This window comes from Rhagoletis pomonella, unplaced genomic scaffold (assembly GCF_013731165.1).
Source record: "Rhagoletis pomonella isolate Grant_MI unplaced genomic scaffold, Rhpom_1.0 Rhpom_scaffold_00008, whole genome shotgun sequence".
NCBI classification, from domain to species: domain Eukaryota; kingdom Metazoa; phylum Arthropoda; class Insecta; order Diptera; family Tephritidae; genus Rhagoletis; species Rhagoletis pomonella.
The window spans coordinates 11341321-11358555 of record NW_023458562.1 but is presented as its reverse complement, the minus strand read 5'-3'; the positions used below and the strand labels follow the sequence as shown (position 1 = coordinate 11358555).

The 17235-nt window shown below is 34.2% G+C and overlaps 1 protein-coding gene across 2 annotated transcripts; it reads left to right on the top strand.

Annotated features, from left to right (window-relative positions):
- Positions 1–540: 540 nt before the first annotated feature.
- LOC118744185 (tetratricopeptide repeat protein 25) lies at positions 541–15714 on the top strand. Of its 2 annotated transcripts, none has more exons than XM_036477002.1 (2): positions 541–1560; positions 14954–15714. In XM_036477002.1, the coding sequence occupies exons 1-2, from the start codon at positions 1432–1434 to the stop codon at positions 15599–15601; spliced, it is 777 nt and encodes a 258-aa protein (XP_036332895.1). In that variant the 5' UTR covers positions 541–1431; the 3' UTR covers positions 15602–15714. The 2 variants fall into 2 exon arrangements, with proteins under 2 accessions (XP_036332895.1, XP_036332894.1); XM_036477001.1 differs by lacking the exon at positions 541–1560 and adding an exon at positions 9995–10812.
- Positions 15715–17235: the final 1521 nt, after the last annotated feature.

Genomic DNA, 17235 nt, shown 5'->3' with positions numbered 1-17235 from the left:
AATTCAATGTTAAAAAAATTAAACTTTGCTTTATACATGTGGTATTTGCTAAAATTGTGTTTATGTGAATATTGTAAATCTACAACCCTATGCAAATTCAAGAAAACAGGCTGTTGTATATCTGCAACACCATGCATTTATGGGTGGAAAACTTAGTGTTGAAAACAGGATTGTGTTAAAGCTTCAAGCAAAGAAGAGGCGAGGACCAGTACAAGTACGTTAAAGAATCTGCCAACAGATAATGTTGGGCATTGACTCGAAATTAGTCCTCGTGGAAGATACAATTGGCTGTGAAAATTGTGGACTCTCGTTTTGCTTCAATAAGACACACAATTGCTCTAAAAAATTGCTGTCATAAATTCATGCTGCTGCAGATATGCAACAGCTCATTTTTTTAAATAAACTCATAAAAATAAAAATTTGGTGGTTTTTGTTTCCATTTTCTGAAATTGTATGGGTGTAGATTCCATATAAATTTTTTTCAGATAGAAAAAAAATCATGCATTTAAGGGTTAAACAAATATTTGTTTATACGCTTTTTGATACAATTAAGTTCTTTATGAAACCGTTGTCACATTTAACGGGTAATCAAAACAAATTCGAAAGTTTCATTTAGTTGACAAGTGGGAGGAGAAAAACAACTTGGCAAAATACTTCAAGCAATAACAGGCAGACAAATCATCAATTTAGAAGGCTCACTGCGCTATTTGAAATTAATGGTTGTTTATTAAAGTTGTCATCGCGTTATGTAATTCCGTATGCATGGCGAAGCTTAATCGGCGAAATCCGTAAATGGTGCATCAATTCCCTGGTTCACGATTGCCACCATCTCGGTGATTTTGAACTAGTCTGACGGAACTGCATCATATTTGCCATAGAAAAATGTTGATTTATTGCCTGTAGTAATTAACCGATTCATTTATAGAAATCGGACATCAAATAAAAAGCTATAGAAAATAACTGTTTTTATAGGGTGCCGGAAAAGTGTACACTCCTGAACAAATTGAACCTTTTTGGCCCATACCTCGTGATACGCTCTAGAATGCATGTACAATGTACATACATATACAAAAAATTTTACTCCAATCGGTTGGGAAATGCAACTTATCTAGTACGAGTTATCCCACTGGGTATTTATTGTCTTCTTTTATGGATATGTACATTTGCATATACACATGTATGTATATAAGTATGTTTCGTTTAATGCATTGAGACTGTCAAAGTTTTCGTGGTAAAGTTATTCATTCACTGGAAATTGTTTTTATTATTTCATTAAGCAGCCGGTGAAGCGGTTATCTTGAAAATTTCGCAAACAGTCGATCGTGGTTAATACAAAGGTAAAGACATGCCAAAAAATTTGGATACATATAATTAGTACAAAAATATTTGTATGTATATTAAAAATTCTTAATCGACGAATTACGAACTAAAATGCCACGAAAAAGATCCAAAGTTGACCCGTTTGAGGAGATGGAGACTAATATTAAGCTGCTTTGTGACCAGTCGCACAATCATATGAAGGTTCGAGAATATGGCAGAGCTTTAGCCGGTTATAATCAGGTAAATTGTAAAAGAGATTTCGAAAATATTATGATTTGGAAACTGTAAACGGCGCTGTTATTATAGCAGCTGTACTTTATCCACATATTAACTTTAAATGGGTCAAATGTTTGGATTCGTCGTTTTATACAGACAACGTTAAGGAAATTAATGATTTGGTAAAAAATATTTTATCTGAGGAATTCAACTCTAATATCTGCTCTATTCAATGCAAAACGCCATGCGAACCCAAGAAGGATAGAATACAAGACAGCGCCGCACAGTGTGCTTTTTTAACGCTCCATGCGAATTAATCGTTTCGACAGAAGCAATATTTTGTTATAAAACAAAATGGTTTTGGAATATAATTTTATTCCCTTTCACGGAAAAATACTGCCATCGACCCACAATTACTCCTTGACCATAAAAAGTTGGTCAAAAATGGATTTATTCAAAAAAAAACATGCAAAATCCGTCGGATTTGTTCCCAAAAAATTTTTTTTATGTTTTATTATACTAATATTAAAGATTTTGAGTCAAGAAATACGATTCCACTGTTTAAAAATCGAAAAAAATGTAACCTCTCAGTTTAAGAAATGCATTTTTAATTGCATTTTTTTACTTGCATGCAGCTGTGCATACTTCTCACAATTTTATATCACTCGACTAACAAGTAAGCTGTAGTACTATTGAAGAACTTTAATTTGAGCCAAGGTAGAAGTCTCTAGGCCCTTTGAGAGCCAAATTATAACGATTCTAAAGTTAAACTTCGGAATTTCATTCGACCTTTTTACATTTTTTTTTTCTAATTTCCGAGTAAAAACTCGTACAGCAGATTCGAAGTTTGATTTAAAATTATTATAACTTGGCTCTCAGAGGACCTAAAGATCTTGAATGGCACTACAGCGTACTTATTATTCGACATATAATTGCATGCAAATTAAAAAATTCAATCAAAAATATATTTCTTAAATTGAGGTGTTGAAATTATTTTTTTCGATTTTTAACCAGGGGAATCGTGTTTCTCGTCTCAAAATCTATAATATCAGTGTAACAAAATATACAAAATTTTTGTTTTGGAACAAATCCGGTGGATTTTGCATTTCTTTTTTTTTTTTGAAAAACCCTATTTTTCACCAATTCTTTTAAGGTCAAGGAGTAATTGTGGGTCAGTGGTAGTATTTTTCCGTGAAAGAGAATAACATTAGCTTTCAAAGCCATTTTGTTTCATAGCAAAATATTGGTTCTGTAGAAAGCACTACGATTAATTCGCATGGTGTTCAGAAAGCACACTGTGCGCCGTCCCGGCGGCGATGACAGCAGCTGATATGTACATATTACATAGTAAATACTAATTTATTCTTCAGGAAATATCTGGAATTCATTGACATTTTCTAAATAGTTTATATTTCTACTACTGAAGTTTTAATTAAGCGTTTTGTGTTTAGTTTGGTTTTTGTTCTTCAGACGCCACTATCCTATTTCTATGTAGAATTGCTCGGTGATTCCGAAAATCGGGCTAATTTTTTTTCTATGGATACGTTTTCGAGATATTTGCAATTTACCGTTATTCAGCTTAAAGCAAAAATTGGTTCCTTTTAATCATGTATATCTTGCGAACCAATTCATATGTACATCACTTTCCGATAGGACTTATAGTTTCAGAAAAATTAATTAATCTTTTTTTTATGAAAAAAATTTAAAAAATCACACGGAATTCATGACAGCGATCTCCGGCGGAATTGATGATAGGCCTGTCATTTTTAGCTTTTCTGCGGGGTGTATTTGAGAAAAAACAGTATGCTTACTTATTAAAAAACAAGTAAGAGCAGCGCTGTCTTCGGCTATGCACCAATCTAAGTGATTTTCACTGCTGTGTGATCGGTACGTAAATCGGTAACACAATTTAATGGGTTTAGCTTCCACATAAAGGATACACATATATCGCAAAAACTGGTATCTGAACAATCAGTGGTACAAGAGATTAAGATTATACAGCACAGATTTTGACGATTTTCTTAGTAGACTTTGTATTATTATTTTAATTTATCGGTTTTAGCTGTCCAAATAAAGGAGTTTTACAGTAAAAACCCATATTTGAACAATCAGTTGTATGGGGGCAATAAACAGGTTATAGTGACCCGATCTTTTTTAATTTTACTGTAAACTTTCTGTTGATAATGAGTGAAAATAGTGCGAAATTTCATGTTTCTAGCTGCATAGATGGAGTAGTTATAACAAAAAATCGCATATCTGAACAATCAGTTGTATGGGAGCTATATGTAAAAGTGACCCGATCTTTGTTATTTTCACTGTAAGTATTCTGTTAATAATGAGTGAAAACAGTGCGAATTTTAATGTTCGTAGCTGCATAAATGAAGAAGTTATGGCAAAAAATTTCATATCTGAACAATCAGTTGTATGGTGGATATAGGTTGTAGCGACCCGATCTTCGCCATTTTCACTGAAAGTATTCTTTTGATAATAAGTGACAACAGTGCATGTGTCTAACTACTTAAATGGAGGAGTTATAACGAAAAATCTTATATCTGGACAATCAGTTGTATGAGAGCTATAGGTTATAATGACCCGATCTTTGTAATTTTTAATCTAAGTTTTCTGTTGATAATGGGTGGAAGTATTGCAAAATTTCATATTCCTAGCTGCATAAATGGAGAAGTTATAACGAAAAATCTCATATCTGAACAATCAGTTGTATGGGAGCTATATGTTATAGTGGTCCGATTATTCCAGTTCCGACAAATGATTAATACATTATAAAAATACACCCACCTACCAAATTTGATCCGGATATCTCGAAAACTGAGAGACTAGATTGCATACAAACAGACGGACAGACAGACAGACAGACAGACAGAAAGACGGACAGACGGACATGGCTAAATCGACTCAGCTCACCGTTCTGATCATTTAAATATACATTTTAATGGGTCTATCTCTTCTTACTTACTTACAAACATCGGACCAAAGTTATAATACCATTTCATGCTCATGAAAGGTATAAAAAAATAAGTACGCTCCAAAAAGGTCACTAACCCTTTGTATAACACTGTAAGACAAATGGTAGGGGTCAGTGATCGGTAACGGTTCAAACTACTGGGGAAAGTTATATCGGTAAAAAAGAAGTTATACGTGTCCCGGCGTTTCGCTGGGTCACGTCTAGGAATCGAGATATATATATAACTATCATATAGGGGAAATTGTCACCTTTGGTGGTCTTTTTTTGACATAACTCGAGAACCACTAATCCGATTTTGCTCAAACAAATTTAAAAAAATTAAAAATTACAATTCCTTTAATCTGTTCATATAACGTTTTTCTATATAATCAACAGTTTTAAAAAAATTTAATATCTTAGGCAAAAAATATTTTTTTTCTTCATACATTTATTTTTACCGGCATTACTGTAGTGATCCCCTAGTATCAGTGGCGGAACCAGCGCGGGATTTTGGGGGTTAAACTACGTGTCAGCCAGTGGCGGGCCCACGGGGCCCATAGACGCCTTATTATACATACATATGCGCCACATTAAAACACCCCCCGTGGGTCCGCCACTGACTGGCACGTAGTTTAACCCCCAAACGCCCCGACGCATCAACTATTTATACATCGAGTGAAAAATTTTCGATGCATCGATGCGAAACATCGATATTTTCGATGCATCGATGTTATTTCGGCATCCCTAAGTTGAACCATTCTGCTAACTACATAGGCAACATTAATTTGAATGATTCATTTTGTTTTGTATATCGTGTTTCGTTTCGGCAAAGAACGTAAATCTATAAGAGGAGACAACACGTTATAATTGTAGCGAGTGTGAACATCAGGATCGTGCCTTCTCTTTTCATCCAATCACAAAACGTATTTGGGCAAAAGAGAAAGCACGCTCCTGATGTTTCCACTCGTTACAATTATAACGTGTTGTCTCTTATAGATTTACGTTCTTTGGTTTCGATTTTGTTCAGGATGAGTACCTTTACCACAATCTAAGCCATGCAAGTTAGCAAAAGAACAAACGTATCGTGTATTATTAGCGTTCGAGAACATTATAAGAAAAGGAACACAAACTTTTCGTACTTGTTGTGGCAATGGGTACGTTCGGTTTGTTTTCGTACTCTGTTTTCCAGTTCAGTCAGCAATTGGGTTGCGCATGTAATTACCTAATCGGCCGCAATTAAGTTGGTGTAGTGCACCTCCATATAATATCATGTATTTCAAGCGAGGTCAACTAAATCGGCGCCCGAAAAAGTATGTAGTGTCCGAGGGCTCTATACGACATTCACAGAGAGTCCGTCACCACTTTCAGTGAATCTCGCCTCATTAGTGCCATTATTGGAGCTCAGTCAGATATCAATATCAGACAGCGAAATCCAGCTGCCACGAAAGATCCGCATTACTCTGGCTCAGTTAAGGTCTGAATACTGCAGTCGTCTGAACTAATATATATCCAGACTCGACTCCGACATACCAAACACATGTACGGCTTGTGGATATTCCACCACCGCTTCATCTGCCCACTTAAGCCCACTCAGCTAACACCCTCTCTAGAAACAGCACGTTACCATTAGTTGAGCTTGACGACATCGAAAGGATGGACTATCCGATTCTAGGCAGGACTAAGCAGCCGTTACAATAACAGCAACAAACGTATGTATACATACTAAATCTGTACTCAATAAAAAGAATGAATATTTTATAAGAGCCTTTGGTACTATGAATAGAGGTTCTTGAAAGAAAACAATCTATACAAAACAAGTAATTGTTATAAAAAAAAACAACCGACCTCAATGCTTATATAAAAATTTAGGAGTACCGTTAGTTTCTTCGTGATCCAATGATCGGAAACAAACCAAATTAGATGCGACCACTGCTGAGATCTGTAATAATATACATCACTAAGTATTAAGTCCCTTATATAAAGGTAACCTTCCCAACAAACACCAACATCATTATCCAACTCATCTCTTTTAATATACAAGAATATGCAAGTGCAGCTTTGACAAAAAACATAAGCATTCGAAAGTACAAAATCTACACGTAAAAAGTGATAAAGAAACGAATTTTTAATTATAAAGTGAAAAACTAACACCCAAATTCATAAAAAATAAAGAAGACATTAACTGCTTTATAAATTGAAAATTTGTATGAAAACGTCACTTTACAGAGCTCTTTAAGGGCCAAATTCACAGTGCGTAGTTAACTCAGAATCGGCAGTTATCTATAGAATATCAATACAAAAATCTGTAGTTAACTGCCTATTCTATATAAAGAGGAAAACTACCAACAAAAAGTAAATAATGTCTTCAAAGAAAATAAAACGGGAAGTGAATCAAGTGGTAGACTTAATGTCGGACAGTAGACGGACGACTGAAACCTTGACTTTGTGATACGATATTGATTAACTACATATAACAAAAGGAGTAAAAAAATAAAAAATTAATATTTAAATTTATATATGTCGTTTGAATCAAAAAGGTATAAATTTTCAACCGACTTCCAAAAAAGGAGGAGGTTATCAGTTCGTCGGAATATATTTTTTCTTTTTTATGTATGTTACCGCATAACTTTGGAACACGTCCACCGATAATTCTTTTTGCATCGGAAAGGTAGTGTCTCAGAGGTGGTCCCATACTAATCTGGTTAAGATCCGATCAGTGGATCATGAGATATATATATATATATATATTGTTTTTATATGAGAGTTGTAGACGGTTTTTTTTTTGCTAAAAATTGCTTGTATCAGAATAACATTCGAGTTCAAGTTGACAACTAGCTTTTTCTCAACTTGAGAAACAGTCCTATTTTCATACAAAGAAAATTGGCCTTTGCCCGCTATGATCCTCCACTAGAGGTACTGCTGAGAAACAAGGCTAGAGATTTGAGAAATACCTTAGTTCTCAACTTAACCTCACGTTGAGCTCAAACCAAAATGTTTGTTGGGTTATATTATTAAAGGTTATACATAATTTTAACAAACATATGTATATTTTTTGATCAGCACGAAAATCATACTTTATAAGTATCTGAAATTGAATATCTTTGACTTGCTGTTTTGAAATATTGCAATACCACAAAAATGATTTTAAAAACATGCCTAATGATTTTCAAAAAAAGATTTGCCATTGCCTGCCGAGGGGCGACCGCTGTTAAGAAAACACATTTTTTCTATATTTTTTCCGAGTGCTTATTTGCGGGAAATACTGTACTTTTGTTTTGCCAACAATCAGCGAGCTTTAAAATAAGCTTTAAGCTTCATTTATAAAAAAGCTAAAAGATTGATTTACATACATATGTATGTATGTATGTATGTATATGCATTCTGCATATTTTAAAGGAAAGCCAACAGAGGGCCTATCCTAAGCCACAATGTTTTGGTTGATAAAGCAAAGTAGTATGCTGCAATCCGAATCATATTTTCGAACTTTCGAAATTCGTAACAATGGCGTGCCTAAAAACGAACGAGTAAGAAATTAACAGCTTTTTTGCGTAACTTTGTACGAAAACAATTCTGTGTGGGAGGTAAGATAAAAGGTGTAAATCGATGTGTGTTTGCAGGGAATATTAGTGGTGTTCATTTAAACCGATAAATTTGCCTTTCCCATAAATGTATTTTTTTATCCACTGCCTTATATAAAAGAAACAAAATAGAATCTTTTTTGTCCCTTATCAAGAAACTTGGGTCCGGTTCAGTTATTTGTACAATGATTTGTGGTTGATGTGTCCAAACGCATAACCCGAATCCAAAAACTTTAACACACACGTGTAATCAAAGGATTAAACTTTTATTTAAAACAAATGTTTCAAATTTCCGACCACTAGTTTATTAACAAATTCGGTTTCGATATCGGTTCTACGCAAAAATACTGCGGATGGCGTAGCCGGAGTTATATGCACAAGAAATGTTGTATACCTTTGGCATGCGGAAGCCCCTCTTCCCCGGCAACACGGAAAGGAGAATTCTACTTAGTAAGGGTTATAATCCCTAAGCGCGGCCGGAGGCTGAAGCAAGCGCAACAGGTGGTAGACCTAACAAAGTCCATGTTTTCAATGGCTTGAAAGAGCTGTTTACCTGGATTGAGAACCAGTTCTTCAGACTTAGAAGGGTTAAAATTTCCCTCGAAAAAAATTGCTAAATTTTACTAGTTTTCCGAAGTCGATTTATCCATAAAATTTCATGGGATATACACACATATGTACATACATTTGTATATACCTATGTATGCATTATATATTTGTACTTGTATGTACATACATATATTGGATCCCGTAACCCAATGTAAAGAAGTTATGCTCAGCAAAATCTCCTTAGGGTTAGACTATCACGCCTAGATATGTGCATATTTTGGTTGAAGCACTAAACAAAAATCTTATAACTGTACCACAGTGTAATTTAAAAGAGCTGAAAATTATCGATTAACAATGTATCTTGGCAACAGTAAGCATATACACACAAGCCTACATATCGCCATCACATCAGGGTGGATACAAACACATACCTTAATTTTTATACGCAAGCAAATCTGAGTTAAAGTTAATTATCTTTTTCTTGCGGCAAGATAGTCTAAAATAATAAACTTGTATTGAAAGAAGGGACAACAACTAAACAACTTATACCTTCCAGGCTCGTCAGAAGGTATTTCTTCGAATATACGGATGCGATCCAGTCATACATAAAAGAACCAATAAACCCGACTGAGCACCGATCCTTTTCACGACAGTCGGGTCTACGTAATCGTAAAGACACAGATTTATATCTGGCCAAGGACCAAGGCGAATTAGTATAAGATGATATCAAGAGTGCAAAAACACCAATTCACATATATTTTGTTTTTGCTTTTGCGGCGTTAACTGTCAAAATTTGTAAGAGTGTGTGTGAAAATGCAAACAAGACATTTCAATTTGACATTCGAAGCCGTGAGGCGAAACACATACACAAAATCAGCTAATCTAGTAACACCACCTTATATAAATTCGCCTTGCCAAGGACTGTCACTCCAGCATGACTCCCCTAAAACTCTTTGGGGAATTTGTAGGCAGTTACAACAACAACAACAACGGCGCACCGATAAGCTATAGTAGCTCCGTACACTGCAGACTTTAACGGCCGTCAAACTATTTAGTGGGGTTGGGCTGTAGGTGCCCAAACCTAATATAACGAAGTATTTCAAAATTTCAATTTTGTGGGAAGACGCAATCAAAGTTTTATTAATTCATACAGTTGGTATACAAAAAACAGATGAAGAGATACATATCTTCGCCACACATTTGGGAAGTTTGGTTATCTGTTAGACTGAACATATTCTGCTTATCAAGCTTATTAATTGCATAACAAAATCCCCAAATTCTTTGTAAATTTTAAGTTACAGCTCTATTTTATTAAACGTGAGATGTGTTCATTGTGGCATATCTTTTGCGCCTACGCTTTGCCGAAAATGTTAGAAATGTCACGTAAAGCTACAACTTTTTATCTGAAATAATTCAATTTAAAGACTACATCCCTAATGTATCCCAAAATGTACTTCTAACGCCAATGCCGAGTTGCCTCTTCATACATCATATACATATATGTACACATGTACACAGTAGCCAAAAAAGGCCGAAGATAAAAATCAAAGTTTTAAGCGAAAACTCCTGAATTATTCTAACTAAAAGTCGAATTGTTTTTTTTTTAAGTAGAATTCATCTTAAGCAATGACGAATGTTTTGAAAAATATTTTAGCTATAGATAAGGAGCAAGAATTACTGCAGAGTTTTATACGAATTGGAGTGACTGCAGATGAAGAATCTTTAGAGGAATCTCCTCGCAAAACTAGTAGAGCTCGAGCTTCTCAATCGAGTAAAAAGAGCAACGGTGGTTCATCTAAGGCTTTTACAGATGCTCGAAATTTGGTTAGCGGTCGCAAGACGGTTAAATTCGCCGATGAAGCGGAGAAGAGTGGTATAGTCGGAGCTTCCGGTCGAGGGAATCGTATAGAGGCGGAATTGCGTGCAGCGCGGAGAAAGGTCGAGGATCAATTCTTAAAAAAGAAACCCAAAGAAAATTTTGTCGATTTTTATACTGATAAAGACAGAGCAGCAGCTGTAAGCGCCGGCACCTACGATATCAAACAAAGTCTGCAGATAAAGCAAAAGCAAGACCGCAATGAAATCATGCAAATCCCAGATGAGGCAGACATTAATTCCATAATAGCATTGGGATTGAAGGAAATTAAAAACGCAAATCCAGAAAATGCAGTTCATTTCTTTTCACAGGTTCGAACAAAACAAATATCTTAAATTGGATATGTATGTAAGTATGCAGTGCAAATATACATACGTACATACATACATTAAAAGTAGACTCATCAAAAACTTGTCATTTTTGATAGTATGCGCTAAAAATGTCCACAGATCATATTTAAGTACGCATAACAGCGTGGCGTTCAATAACTGGTACGCAGTTTTTTTTTTTTTTTATTGAAGGCTCGTTCATAGATTTTGCGAATAAGTATTTTATTGTTAATTTTTCACAGATTTTACTTTAATTTTATTGATCAGTTTTAAGATTTTAATCCTTATAAGCATTTGCTAGCAGTGTACACTTTGGGAGATAAGTTCATGCGGCACGCAAGCCTCTTTAAGATTTTTTTCAGGTGTATTTTTTCTTAGACTTTATATAAAAAAAGAGAAAAACAAGAAAACCTGAATAGGGATGGTCGAATTATGGCCGTCCTAGTCACCAGTTCCGAGTCTGATCGATTTCGGAGTATAATGCGTTACGTAGGACAAAAGGCGAGTATAAAAGACTCAAAATGGAGGCAATTAGCCTATGGTTACAGAAAATATGAAATCAATTATCGGACGAAGACTTGCTTGCCGCTTACACTTTTCTCTCAAAGTATTTACCGCTTGTAAGCCCAAATAAAGGTTAAAATTAAAAACGTATTAATAAATTTAAAGTAAAATCTGCGGAAAATTTATAATATACTTTTTTCGCAAAATCTATAAAAAAATCCTTTTAATAAAAAAATGGTAACAGTTATTAGTCGCCACCCTGTATTTATAAGTACACAATATAATATAATAATAGGTAGGCGCTTACACATATGGTAGTGTTTGGCCGAGCTTCTCCTCCGATTTGTGGCGTGCGCCTTGATGTTGTCACACAAAGCGGAGGGACCTACAGTTTTATGCCGACTCCGAACGGCGATTGTATTTTTATGAGAAGCTGTTTTTTGTGGCAGAAATACACTCGGAGGTTTGCCATTGCCTGCCGAGGGACGACCGCTGTTAAGAAAAAACCTTTTTTCTATTATTTTGCGGTGTTGCTTTGACCAGGATTTGAACCCAGGTGTTGTGGAGTGGAAGCGCGCACTGCTTACCACTACACCACAGCGGCCACAGTACATACCTTCCAGAAAAGGCTGAACAATTACTTTATTATAATACCACAACTTAAAAAAACGACAGAATAACTCGTTAAACCATGAGTCATAATTGCGTAAAAAGCCTTATGCTAAAATCTTTAAAACTTTTTGCTGGAAAAAAATCATAATCAAAAAAAGAAATTAGTTTAGGTGAAACGGCCTTCAAGTCCTTCTGTTATGTACAAACCCACAATAAGTTTTTGAGAAAGTAAGGAAGTCTGTATTTTGCTTTAATTTGTATTAACGATTATATTTGATACATTTTTTGATTACTATTTATTTTGGTTTAATTTGGAATACCAAATTTTTAAGTTTTAGCGGTCTTCAGGTGAACGAGCGATATATATAGTATATATAGTATAAAGCTAAGTGTACACGGTAGAGAAAAAACGCGAGACTTAGACCTTTTCGCCGCGTACACAGGCCATCGCAACTAGATCGAAAACTCGACGACAACTCTACACTCTATTTGGCAAGCTAAATAGAGTTTTTACTCTACGGAGACGTATGGTCAAGTCTTGAGTATGAATTTCACCACATTTAGTTAAATTTTGAAATGGCTTTTCTCTTATTTTCATAGGCAATTTAACGGCTTTTCCAATAGCCTCCCTCCTTTGCGATAGGGCATAAACCTTGGTTGAAAAATAAGGGGCATTAACCAAACTGAGCAAGTGGTCAAAATATGGCAATTCTTTTATTTTGTGGACCACTATATGTATGTACATATGTACATACCTAGCATATAAGTTCTAATGCATTGAGTGCAAAGGGAATGTATTTTAGTACAAAACGAAATGAAATTTTATGTTCCTTAATATTTCTTGCATAGCACCATATAAAAAAGTGTTTTATGTAATGTACATAAATGTGATATATGAACATATATTTTTACACATACATATGTATGTACATTAGACTGCATCACCAAAAAAAGTTGCGGTTTTTCCGCCAGGATTACAAAATCTATTATATTTTAAGACATCCACCAAAATATTTCGGAAAAATATTAAGATTTAAGTGAGCTGGGCCGATTTGAAAATACCTCCAAAAATAGAGTTTTTTATGAATAAAAATAGTTTCTTAAAGAACTTTTTGAAAAAAGTCCCCTCAGATGACAAAACAGATTAAGCTTAAAAAATCTGCATACAAATATTAAAAAATCTGTTCAACGGAATCGTAAGAATGAGATTTTTGATGCTGTTTTTTTACTTTTTTCAAAGATTGATTTACGAAAAACTTGAATAACTGGGCCAAAACTATTCTGATTTAGACTTATGGGATCTCAGTAGAAAGGTATTTTCACACTGTTTTTATTTCTGTGCGAAAAAAGTCATTTGGTTCCCTTTTTTTTCAAACACCAACACATCTTATTGCCGTTCGCTCATCCTACCTTTCTCTTTCAAGGGTGAGAAAATACCTTTCCAATGACAACTCTTAAGTCTAAATTGGAACAGTTTAGGTTCAGTTATTCAATCCAATCCAATCTTTGAAAAAAGTTAAAAAACAGCATCAAAAATCTCATCATTACGATTCCGTTCAATTTTTTTTTTAATTTTTTAAAAATATTTTTATGCAAATTTTTTAAGCTTGAACCGTTTTGTCATTTGAGGGAGTTTTTAAAAAAAAAAATCTTTAAGAAACTATTTTTATTCATAAAAAACTCCATTTTTGGAGGTATTTTCAAATCGGTCAAGCTCACTTAAATCTTAATATTTTTCCGAAATATTTCGGTGGACGTCTTAAAATATAATAGATTTTATAATTCCAATGGAAAAATAGTACTGCTTTTTTTGTATGGGGAGTGATGCAGTCTAATGTACATACATGTGTATTAGAGTGGTTCATAAAAACACTGTTTTTGGAAATTCATAAACGCTACATCAGAATATTGTTATTTGTGATAAAAAAAGAGACACGTATTTTTTTATTTTGAAAAAAAAGTTTTAGTTTTTTAACAAGTTCCAATCCATGACAACGCGTAAATCGTTCAGTATCAACGTTTTAATTTTACTAATGTCTTTTCGAGAGAATATTTTCGGAACTAGGCCCATTCCATTTGTCCAAGACAGGTGTGTAATTAAGGGAATATTCCCCAATAATACCAGAGTAATTAAATGTAAAAACCAAATTTTTAGCTGAATTTTAACATGTCAAGAAAATAAAAAAATTGAGAACATCAGCCTTTTTATAAAAAACCGACCAGCGCGACCTCTAAAAAAACTTTTTTTTCAAAATAAAAAAATACGTGTCTTCTTTTTTATCACAAGTAACAATAATTTGAGGTAGCGTTTGTGAATTTCCAAAAAAAATTTTTTTTTAACCACTCTAATGTGTATATAAAGTTGCATATCAAGCCAATTATGTAATTCAATTATTATTTTTTTTTCTTTTGTTTTGTTAACTCCGTTAAATAACTGATTTTATGAATTAATACATTTATTTGTAATTTTTTATGGAATCGGCATCGGCATTGGCCGATTCTTTCCCCATAAGCCGATTAATCGGCATCGGCATCGGTACCTGAAAAAAAAAAAATTGGAATCGGTCGGACTCTAGTCACTCGCGTTACAATTTCGGCACAGGGATATTGAGCAATGCTGATTTATCAAAATGTATGCAAAAGTTCTCGAAAGAATTAATTTATTGATTTTAGGATGTTATTGAGAACTAAATGGAGTATAGCTGCAAAAAGAAATTACAAAGAAGTTTATAGAGATATGAAAGAGATAAATGGATTTATGTTATTGGAAGTTTCCAATTATTTTATTTTTTTTTTATAATTTCGCTGGCACTAATTTTATTCAAGTCTAGCAATGCTAAGGGAATGAGTATAGTGTTTTGACATATTTTCAATATGGTTTAATATATTTAACAACTTAGACCCTTTTTCGCTATAATGAACCTCTGCCATGCAAATACCCATGTATATAGTTTTTTTTTTCATATGTATGTATAATTGACTAAAACAGTTTATTACTCATTTTCAGGCACTTGAACTCAATAGCACTGACATAAATGCGCTGGTTTCCCGTAGTAAATGTTACCTCCTACTCGGGGAGCCTTCCAAAGCCTTACAAGATGCGGAAACTGCACTCGCCGAGGATAAAAACAATATTCGCGCAATATATCAGAAAGCAGAAGCATTATACTTCCTCGGCCAATTCGAACAGAGCCTAATGTTCTTCCATCAAGGCTTGCGCACTCGCCCTGAATTGGCATCATTCCGCTTGGGAGTTCAAAAAACTCAAGAAGCTATTGAAAACACCATAGGTAAAAGCTCAGCACGGAACATATCTGCGCCGGTTAAGAAAAATAGTGATTTTTTAGTCAAAAAAGAATCGCTAAAACATTGCCAGCAACCTGTTCGCTCGAAATTATCAGATACGGAAATGGAACGACGAAATGCGCGCAAGTTGCTAGGTGAATTGTGCGTTGACAAAGAGTACTTAGAAAATCTGCTAAAGCACCCGGATTTAGTGCGCGCCGATACGAATACGGAGAGCATATCCACTTACGCGAAGGATGCTGTAGACTTTCTAAAAAAACGACAAGAATTTTGGCGCCAACAGCGTCCCTGTACTGCACTACCTAGTTACAAAAACGGCGCACAAGATCCTTTACCAGCCTGGTTTTAAATGCGTTTACCTATTAAGGTGAAAGAGTTCAACTGTTTCGACTGCTGAGTGGAAGATCGACCTATCTCGGCAGCCAGTTCAAAAACGCCCTATCTCAAAAAACTTTTCAAGAACGCCCTATTACAGAATTTGTTTGAAGAATGCCCTATTTCAGAATTCGTTTCAAAAACGCCCTATCTCAGCTGCCGATTCAAAATCTCATCACATTTTCAATACATTTTGAAGTGAGATAGGGAGTTTTTGAACCGAATTCTGAGATAGGGCGTTCTTCAACCAAATTCTGAGATGGGGTGTGTTTCGATAAAATTCTGAAATAGGGCGTTCTTTAAAAGTTTTTTGAGGTAGGGCGTTTTCATACAGGCTACCGAGATAGGTCGATCTTCCACTCAGCAGTCGGTTTTATCACAGTCAGATGTACATATTTTTCGTACTGGTTTTAAAATATTTACAATAAATGAGTACAGTAAATGGATAATGAACTATTTTGGATTTTTTTGGTATTTTATTACCACATCTAAAGGAAATCAAACCATAAATTTATTTCTATATTTTATTATTTATTCATATGCATTTTTTATAATGTGACATTTATTTATGTAATACATACATGTATATATTATGGTATACTTTTTTATATTGCACAATTGTATGTTTGCGGCATTCGAAAAGCATTACGCATAAATATTGGTCTCATATGGATTCCATATTTAATCCCCACTGTTCCCCATCTTCTTTCGACATACTTAATACTTTATATAGAGTGGATTTTACTAGCAACAACAATTTCTTTACTTGCATTTTTATATTTACTAAAACTGTTTTAACAATAACAGCTCAGCTCATTAGGGTATATGTACTTTATCATAATATTATATTATTTTATTTTATTTCATTTAATTTTTGCTCAATAGCTTTTGAGCCTTTTGACTAGGATTTAACTTAGGCAATTACTAGCAGATAGATAAGTTCTTTAATTATTTATGTATATATGTATATCCATTAAAGGATTTCGACAAATAGGAATAATCTGATATAATTTTACTTAATACGGAACTATAAATAAATTTATATTAATTAACGTAAGTTATTATACAATGAATAACCAGAACATGTCATGTCAGCCGCCACTTTTATTTTATGTACTGTAACGATTTCAACAACAATACATATGGGTCAATTCACGTCGAATGTCCCAAGCGCGCTGAGCGGTTCAAAACAAGCTACTTTTTGACTAGCTGGGAATCAGACCAAAAATTGGAACCAAAACTCGAAAAATATGATTTCTCTAGATTTCTGTGCGGGCTATCCGATGGTACTATGCGTTTTCAAAAATGTTCTTATTTTCATGGTGAAAATTAGAAACGAAAATGTATTAGTAATTTTTCTCAATTATGGTCATTTTTAATTTTGTTTTTAGTTACCTCAACCGCTTTCATCTTCTCACATAGAAATCATTATAAAAAAGATTTTTTTGATTTTTCCCAGTTATAAAGCGTTTAGAACGCTCTAAACTACATATGTAGTTGCGACGCTCCGTCGCGTCACCGTTCGCTTGCACGAATTAGAGCATCATACTGTCACAGCAAATTTTTAACAAATTTTCATTTAGTTTAACTATATCTCAGACGTTCGTG

Bases quoted from the DNA above. Each gene is read 5' to 3' on its own strand.
- LOC118744185 (XM_036477001.1), top strand. From the start codon at position 10,252: ATGACGAATGTTTTGAAAAATATTTTAGCTATAGATAAGGAGCAAGAA. The intron at 10,813-14,953 runs GTTCGAACAAAA...ACTCATTTTCAG, and splicing joins CAGTTCATTTCTTTTCACAG to GCACTTGAACTCAATAGCAC.